A 9,876-nucleotide genomic window follows, 5' to 3' on the forward strand; every position below is an offset into this window, starting at 1 on the left:
TTTATAACTCCGTAAGGGCCTTATTACCTAGGTATTAAGCTTAATTATACTATGTTTTAATATATATATATATAAACTCTTATACTATACCGTATAAAAATATCGAATTAATTACTTTTTATTTAGAGTTTATATAAGTTAGTAACGCTCCTTATAATTTTATATACTATTATATATACTTTTTTTATTATTTTTAGCTTACTTAGCTACTTATTTAAGGGCTTTTATTATTATATAGAGGTATATAGCGGGGATAGTACTTAGAAACTTAAATAGAGCGCCGATATAGACTTTACTACGGCCCTTATAGTTATAACCGCGCTTAATAACCTTAATAAGCGTATTATAAGCTAATACGAACTATTAATAAACTATAAATAGATATAAAGTAGTATAAGGTAACGTATAAGTAATAATAAGAAGTATAACGAGTATATACTCGTATATAATAAATATATAATTATAACTAGAGCAGCCCTTACTTATAAAAATAACGTAATTAATAAAAATACTTTTATTAGCTTTATAATAGGTATATGACTCGGTACTAATCTTAGCGTTATTATATATAGTTATTTAAATAGTATTAGTAGCCTAAGTACGAGTTATAATAATATCCGGGGGTATATAATAGCTATTTTTAATAATTTTAGAATTAAGCTTAATCTAACGCTAGGGCTAGATTATACGGGTTAGTATAGTAATATTAGATAGTATAGGGTAATATATACTAATTTATATAATACTAAAGTTATAAATCTAATAAAAAGTCTTTAAAAAGGAAAATAAAGAGCTTATAAATAATATAAGAATCCGTATAATAAAGAAGCTATTATATAGAGGTATATATATTAATAAGGAGGTAAGAGGTTATTTTATAGGATATAAGGTTGTTAAGGTATTATATAAGTCAATATACAGGGACCATTAGGAGCTATATACCCTTAATACGGGCCGGAACGCTATATTAAGCGCTTATTATAAATATTATATAGTATACGTAATTATTAAAAAAGGGAGTATCCTATACGAAATTATTAGTATATATACGTAAATAGTTAATACTAAAGAAAAAAGTAAATAAAAAGAATTAAATTATAAATAAATATATATGCATAATTATACTTATAATTGCGCGTATATTAGCTTAAAAAGAAGTATAATTACTAATTAATAAAAATTGCACTAGTAATTGCGCATAAAATTGCCTAATTATACCTAATTAATATTTCTAATTAGTAAATTGCGAATATTATACTTATAATTGCGTATATGATTAGGTAATAGTAATAAAAATAAAGTAAAAAAGGGTATAAAATATAATAAAGTAAAATATAATCGCTAATAAGTAAGTATAGGGGTATAAGTAGATTACTTACCTTACTTAAGGAATATTAAGTTAGTTAAGAAAAAAGGGAAATTAATTAATAATAGAAATTAATAAGGAGGATATGCCCCCTAATTACCCTACTTTTACTAAGTAGCATAACCGCCCTTATATAACTACTACTACTTACGGTCGTAAGTAATTCCTTATAATAATATACGGGATTTATTATAATATTTATTTATATATATAAAAAAGTCGCGCTATTGATGCCTAAAATTTATAGTAGCCGTAGGTCTATTGGAAAGAACGGTTTTGGCGGAGTGCCTCTTGCAGTCTGCCGTAGGCGGGCAACGACTGACTGAACTGTTACTGCTATGCGACTCTATTGGCCTGATGCGCCCTCCGCCTGGGGACTTTTGCTGGGGTAACGCGGGGGGTGGAGGTGACACTTCCGATCCGAAGTTCTGGTTCATTCCCCGCTTTTTCTGACGGTGACTGCAACCTGTCATCCGCGCGCTGGCATATGGTCTGAGCAGACCGTGATACTTTGTCACTTCATTAGGTACCTTACTCGGACACAGCCGATTCAGCAATATCTGTGTCCTCTACATGCGTGACAGCACCGAAGCAGCTGTGACACTTGATTCTGCTCTCACAAAGGTCCTCATTGTTAGTCGGATGTAGACACTAAACCGAGGTACTTACGCAAGTTGGAGATGACGAGGAATCCCTCGGGTTCCATTTGTCAGGTCAAGGCACACCTCGGTCGACTTAGGCCGAAGGCCAAGACAAAACATAGTTTGCCCAGCCTTGGTAAACGCCACCAAATATTCATTCCACCACTCAGGTAGGTTTCCCTGAGGGCTAAGGTATGTGGCACGCACACTCAAGTCTCAATGGAAGAGCATCTGGGGTTTGGGATGTATACCAGAATCGAAAGACAGTGTGTGGTTCCTGCTTCAATCCTGGGAAGTGTGTTCTCTTCGGTAAGCCTGGAATTGTCTACTTCAGAAACCTCTACGCCATCGCACATCCTGCACAGCAAGTCGAAAGGGGCTCGTGGCGCTCGACTTCCCAACGACCCTCGCAATGCATAAGTGCCTCGGTGGCACACTTCAGTAGTAGAATGTCCATAGTTGAACCACCACCCTAAAAACGTGCACGGAAAATTTCATAAGTCAAATTTACTGAGCAATCATATCTACGTATGGAGACAATGTGTAGAGAGCAGCCGATTTCGTGAATGCGGACTGACAACCGGGGTGATGGGAAATTTTCCTATGGATTGACCATCTAGCTTCTCGACCAGTTAATCTGCAAAAGGACATCGATCAAGTTCTCTGATGGGGAATCATTAGAGACTCAGGCCTCGACCCGGTCTAAAATGTTTCAAAGCGGCGTGGTGATAGGGGGTAAAAGACGGACCTGCTGAGAAACATCACTCTCTTTACCACCTAATACAAAGTAAGCAAAGAAAATATTTCATGCATGGTTGCTAAGATCGGGCAAATTAATGTTATCTACCGGAGACCCTACAAACATTGCATTCATAATTTCCCATCGGGTGCCTTGGGAACTTGGGGAGCAGCCCGCGTCATCGAAACGAACCAAAGAGAACATGAAGTTGACCCTTTTGGTTAAGGATACTAAGTTCAGACTTGTAATTTTTCGATCCTGGAGATGATTGTGAAGATGCCTAGTGCGATTTATCACAAAGCAAGAATGAAGTAGGAGCCATCTATGCAGAAAGTGGCTTGACTTTTTGTAGTAAGGGGCAGTAACGCGCAGCGTTACGGGTAGCGCTGGGAGATGACCTACTTACTCAAAATACTATGACTGCTGAATCAAGAACCCGTCAAGAATCAACAAAAACTCAACAAAGGGACCAATCAGTATAGTGTTTGGTTCAGGACTGTGATGCGAATGTTGATTGCTTTCTCTTTAGTACTTAACTAGGTATGCAACCGATTTGTGTTGCAAAGCAGACTTCCAGCATATGCCATGTCGAGACTGTTTCAGATCCAGACACACAACGGAACATATCATTTCGACCCAACTCCAGGCTGAGGGCCAATTCTGCTGTCCCACGGGAAGCCTCCTTCTGATAGTTCACTTCTCTTCTTTCTTGTTGATATGACCACCACGCACGAGTGCTCCGTCGCATTAAGACTGATTAAATGGTAGATACCACGAGCCAGGTGTTTAGTCACCTGCGTGACGACATGGTGAACGTGTTCATTAGTGCCAGTGCGTAGCATGTAGAAGTCCGAATCGCCGTTCACGTTAACGTAGATTATGTCAACCTTGCTAATGTCGATGTACCCTGTGGTCCCGTTCGGCCATCTAATCGGGTCGCAATGGGTCGACAGGTTGACATGGTAGAGCACTGGAGTGGTCATTAGAATCGATTCTGGCGCTGCTTCAAGCTGAGGGTCTTGGTTGTCCCATGGAAAGCCCTCTTCCAATAGTTCGTTCCGCGTCTTCACCGTCGACACAACCATCACGCACGAGTACTCCGTAATATTGAGGCTGATCAGTTGATAAAGACCACGAGTCACGTGCCTATTCACCTGCCGCAAGAGAGGAACGTGTCCCTCGGCGCCGATGCGCAGGCTGTGAAAGTCCGAGTCGCCGATCGTGTTTGTGTTAATGAAGTCAACATTAACTTTGCTAATATTTGCCTGCTCGACAGTTTGATGCGGGGTCGGCCAAGAAGCCGGGTTAGTTGAGGGGTCAACCGAATAATCAGCTGGAGCTGCCATGTTGCGCGGGGGTGGTGACGCAGTCCAAAAAGATGTTTTTTTCGTTGGGGGTTTCCGGAAATGCAGTTTCGAATGTATTGAGGGAGAAAATATGCCGATGTTGCACTTTTATATGCGTCCTTTGTCTTAGTAAGGCAGTGACGTGATGACCATATTGGAGTTTTGGTCATAGTTGATTCGGTCTCGCGAGTCTTGACTGGTCAGCCGTACATGGATTGGTTGTTGGACGAGACTTTTTGTAGGCCTGTCTCATTCAGTGGCTTCGACACACTCTTTTGATTTCTAGATAGAGCGAGAGAGCGCCGAAAAAGCCGAAAGGATAGGATCCGGCGATATTCTACGAAGGTCATAGTCTATTCACTACCTCATCCATTCATTCTCAGCTTCAGTTTAATTGCCATGGTATATACGTCAGCATGCGATCGGACCTTTGGTGGTAAGGGCCAAGATCGCGTCTGTGACTTCTGCGTATGGAGAAGGAAAGAGGACGAAGTAGTAGAAGCCCAAAAGGACCGCTAGGTAAAGGTTTTGAGTGGAATGGCCGCTTGTTTGGTCCTGACTGTCTTCTATATCCACCCCTTGTACCGAGTGCTCGAAATTCAACAGATAGAATGTGGGAGCCCAGAGTGGTACCCTACTGACAATAGGTGATGAGTGCCCCCCTCTTCCCAAGTTTATGAACTACGGCTAGTGTCACTGCGAGTGCCAGTATCATGGAATATCAAATGATGCGAGAAGGCGGGCAGCCGAAACTGGCAGCTGCTTAATGCCAGTGGTGAGAGTATGGGTGGTATGAAATACGGCCAGGAAGTCTGTGCCGGTGGGAGGCTGGAGTGCTTGCACCTAGACCATCGCTGAAATCAGGAAATACAAGAGGACGGACGCCGAGTCCAGCTCCCAATTTCATATTTCCTTGAATTTAGGTGCGGAGGAGACCGGGAAATTCTGTTCCATTACTTGACCATTTGGATCGTATCTGCTTAATAAGACTGGTATTTGAACCCCAAATATCCTCTCGTATTGAAAGATTCTTTATTTGGCGTCGATGTGTCAAGTTGATGGGTTCTAAGTTGGCAGACCAAACTTGCATCCACTCGGTGCCTGTTATCGCGAGACATAGCCTCGCAAATCACATTCGTGCAATCTAACCGAACTATCTTCTCTGCTGAGTATGATAAAGGAGGCTCCGAAGGTCTCGCGAGCTAGGACATAATGGTCGTTACAACGGCCCGTCGGAACGAGCAATGGCCTACTCTCGAGATAGAAACGGAAGGTCGAATTGCTGTTGGTGGTTACTCCCAACCTAAGGAGGACGTATCTCCACAATTGTTTGCCGAGAATTCTACGATCTCAGAGTCTTGAAAGCGGTGCCGAAACGTTCTTCCTTATTGACTTATGGTCAAATCGCACTGGAAGGTCAGAGTTGGACAGTGCCAACAGAACTTGAGAGATAAGTCTGTCATATTCATCCACCTGAATTCGGGACGTCTAAACACTTGTGGCCTGTCGTACCTTGTGTGGGAAATCTGTATATGCTAGGTACAGATCAATATACCTTCCATACCTAACTATAATCCCTGCAGGTGTGTTAAGACACCTCACTTGATTCTAACAAACTCTTTTCAGAGCAAGGCTTGGGGCCATCGATGTATACAGCTCTTTTTACGAACAATCGCAATTAGATAAGGACCGAAAACATAAATTGAAAAACTATAAAGGCTTAGCTTCTTCCTCTCTTTAGCGCATAAGAAATAGCGCAATCACAATCATCTCTCGTTTCTAGAGTCATACCCATCTTCTCCAAAACAATTACTACACCGTAATCCTGATAGGATCCTTCATTCAAACAACTTAAGTATTCTTCCTGCCAAGGTAGCCGCCAGTTTTCGTTCCATTCAGTCAATTCCAAAATTTCTGACTCTCATAGCGCTCTTTATCTTCCTGACCACCAACATGGTTAAGACCACTTCCGTTTCTCCAGTGACCAACGAGACCCAAACACCAACCTTGGTGGTAGCCCTCATTTTTGTTTGCAGTGAGAAGAGCCTTCGAAATAAATGTGTGGCGGATCCGTAGGTGCACCAACACTGGCGACATTCAACATGATGTTTTAGGCGACCATTGCAGGGATAAGACAAAGTGCTCCTGTGAGCTTCCTTGCAGTAATCCAAGGATCTGTTGAGGTCGCACGATTGAGCTTTAAGTTTCGGGATACTGACTTGCGTTTTCGGAGGTGGGAGGAGGGACGTCAAATACTTATGTATCAACGAGATCAGTGAAACCCAAAGCCTGCATCAATCATTACAATTCTGCACCTAAAGATGCTGGTTCTCAATTGATACATCTGCAATCAGACAACGGATGGCCATATCAGATAAATCCTCTATCTATCCCCAGAATCGTTGGAGAGAATAAAGAAGGACACGCAGCCTCAAAGAGAAGACGGATCGCATGTATCGACCAACAACGCTCTCTCAGCTTTGATCTGGCGGAGCATAATGGCAGCACCGTTCGATGCGGCCCAGCTGGACGAGAGCGAGAAAAATGTCTTGAATATTGCCATCGACGGCCGAACACGAATTCGGCCATCGGTCCACCTGGAAGCCATGGGCAGCAGGTTCCTCAGCTTCATCCAGGTAGAGCACCCCATCAAGGAGATTCTCGAGAGCGACAACCTCACAGCCTTGTCTTTGCTAATCCGCAGAGCTATTATTGCAATAGGTAGATAAGAAAGTCAGAGGTTCCTTCATCAATGTTGTCATTAAGCTTGTGAACAACAAGAATGATCTTGGCGCACTGATTTCAACATTATTCTTAGATGCGCGCTTGGCCAGAAGTACGCACATACATATTGGGAAACGTTCAAGATAACGATCTAGAGTGGGGCCATGCTCTGGGAGGCAAAATTGCGGCTGTTCGCTGATATAGCTGCGGCATTTTGAATGGCATGCATATTATGTACCCTTAATATCCTAATAGAGGCCGCGAAATGCTGATTAATACCCCCTACAAAAGTTATTTGCAGAAGCTTTAGAATGACTCGATCTGAACTAGATATGCGCAACGTCGATAAAGTGACAGACTAATGTTAATGGGTTAGAATTTAAGAAATGGCTATCGTCGAATCCAAACCCGTACTAATCGAGCACTTGTATAACGGGCGCCTTCGGCGCCCGCCCCGCTTTTCTTTAGGGTACGTGCGCGGGCGCGCAGGTACACGGGCCCGATATTAAAAAAAAGGTAGTACGTACGCGAGCATAAGTACGGGCGAGTATATACGTAATTTATTACTTTTATAGCTATAAAGCATAGGTTACTCCCCCCCCCCCCCCCTAGCTAACTAACGGCTTATAACTATCAAGTAGGCTAAATGGGCTTAGGTTTAGGAAATTTTAAGAATTTCGCATACTTTTTACTTAAAAAAAGGTATATTTTAACAAAGCGAGAAATTAATAAAAGTATTACTATATTATAACTACTTAGTTATTACTTTTTAATATATATAAATAAATTATTTTTTTTATTTATAAAATATAATATTACTTAACCACCGTGGCTACTAAATATTACTTTATTACCGTGGCCACTTAATATTACTTTACTACCGTAGCCACTTAATATTACTTCACTACTATAGCCGCCTAATATTAATAAAAGAAAGTTTTTTTAAATAATTTAATATAAATAAAAATAAGTAAAGAAGTTTACGGAATTCTTTGAGCTATTAAGTAATTACTAAAAAAAATTAAATAAAACTTAAGAAATTCTTTTATTTAAGAAGTAATGCCTAAAAGATCTTTTATTTAATAAGTGATAACTAAAAGAATTAACTAAAATCTTGAAATTCTTTTGTGCGCTAGGTCGCTAACGAAAGAATTAAGTATTTATAAATTCTTTTATATACTAGGTCGCTAACGAAAGAATCGAGTATTTATAAATTCTTTCGTACGCTAGGTCGCTAATAAAAAAATCGAGTACTTATAAATTCTTTTATACGCTAGGTTATAAATAAAAGAATCGAGTACTTATAAATTCTTTTATTCGCTAGGTCGCTAATAAAAGAATCGAGTACTTATAAATTCTTTTATGCGCTAGGTCGCGAACGAAAGAATTAACTAAAATCTTAAATTAACTAAAATCTTAAAATTCTTTCGTTCGCTCTGTAATAAACGAAAGAATTAACTAAAATCTTAAATTAACTAAAATCTTAAAATTCTTTCGTTCGCTAGGTCGCTAACGAAAGAATTAACTAAAATCTTAAATTAACTAAAATTTTAAAATTCTTTTGTTCGCTATATAGTATACAAAAAAATTGGGTAAAATACTAAAATTCTTTCGTTCGCTATGTAGTATACGAAAGAATTGGGCAAAATCTTAGTAATTCTTTTGTTCGCTATGTGGTGAACGAAAGAATTAACTAAAATCTAGAATTAATTAAAATCTTAAATTAACTAAAATCTCGAAATTCTTTCGTTCGCTAGGTCGCTAACAAAAGAATCGAGTACTTATAAACTCTTTCGTACGCTAGGTCGCGAACGAAAGAATTAATTAAAATCTTAGTAATCCTTTCGGTCGCTAAGTATTAAATAAAAGAATTAACTAAACTCTTAGTAATCCTTTCGGTCGCTAGGTGTTAAATAAAACAATTAACTAAAATCTTAAAATTCTTTCGTCCGTTACGTAGTAACTAAAAGTATATAGCAAACTTACGATATTCTTCCGTCCGTCGCGTAGTAACTAAAAGAATTATATAAACTTACCGTATTCTTTTATCTATTACGTAGTAACTGATAGAAATAAGTTAACTTATAAAAATAATAGCCTAACGCGACATAACGCGATTCTAATCGATTAAACTTAAAAGTAATTAAACTTAAAATAAAAGATAAATAGAACATAAGTTATAGAAAGCACCTGCTATTAAGAAGACTTTAAAGACTATAAAAAGTGTTTTACTAAAACATCACGACGTATGTTTTATTTAGGTTATTACGGGCGTTATAATACGTAAAAAGTAGTTATTGTTTTTTAGAAATTAAAAATAAGAGCGAGGTACGCGTTACGATAAAAGACGCTAGCGAGTATAGATCTTAGTAATTATATTATTAGTATTACGTAAGATATAGTCGGGCTACGGGAGAGTAGTTATAACTACGTTTTATTAAATTAGAAGGCCCCTTTAACTACGATATTACATTTCCCTTAAGAGGATAAATCGTCTAAAGCAACTCCCCCCTTCTTAACGTAAATAAGAATATATATAAAGCTAAATAGTCTTATAACCCCGACACCCTTCTTAGCTATTATATATAAATAGGATAAAATATAATCAAGTTAATTAATACAGTTATAATAACAATAAACTTATAAACATAGTATTAGATATTTTAAAACAAAACCTCACAAATGTCTCATTTACTAAATACTAATCATAAGAATTAGCTAAAATATCAAAAAGTTAAGGTTAGTAAGTAGTAACCGAAAGAATTAGGTAAAATCTCGAAGTTCTTTTAGTCGTTAAGTAGTAACTAAAGGGTTTGAGCAAATTCATAACATTCTTTCGTCCGTCAAGTAGGTAAATTCTAAAAAACGTTTCGGCCGTCAAGTAGTATACGAAAGAATTAGGCAAAATCTTAGTAATTCTTTCGTTCGCTATATAGTATACGAAAGAATTAACTAAAATACTAAAATTCTTTCGTTCGCCATGTGGTATACGAAAGAATTAGGCAAAATACTAAAATTCTTTTGTTTACTATATAGTATACGAAAGAATTGGGCAAAATC

The 9,876-nt window shown here is 38.4% G+C and overlaps 2 protein-coding genes across 2 annotated transcripts; one reads left to right on the forward strand and one right to left on the reverse strand.

The window, feature by feature from the left end:
• Positions 1-3,372: 3,372 nt before the first annotated feature.
• On the reverse strand, positions 3,373-4,092 carry CLUP02_18355 (uncharacterized protein; the record flags this gene model as incomplete). Its single annotated transcript, XM_049297257.1, has 1 exon — positions 3,373-4,092. One exon carries the CDS (start codon positions 4,090-4,092, stop codon positions 3,373-3,375), a length of 720 nt encoding a protein of 239 aa, XP_049138481.1.
• Positions 4,093-6,590: 2,498 nt separating this feature from the next.
• On the forward strand, positions 6,591-6,971 carry CLUP02_18356 (uncharacterized protein; the record flags this gene model as incomplete). Its single annotated transcript, XM_049297258.1, has 2 exons — positions 6,591-6,778; positions 6,911-6,971. The coding sequence occupies 2 exons, from the start codon at positions 6,591-6,593 to the stop codon at positions 6,969-6,971; spliced, it is 249 nt and encodes an 82-aa protein (XP_049138482.1).
• Between the last annotated feature and the right edge of the window lie 2,905 nt (positions 6,972-9,876).

This window comes from Colletotrichum lupini, chromosome 10 (genome assembly GCF_023278565.1).
Source record: "Colletotrichum lupini chromosome 10, complete sequence".
NCBI lineage: Eukaryota > Fungi > Ascomycota > Sordariomycetes > Glomerellales > Glomerellaceae > Colletotrichum > Colletotrichum lupini.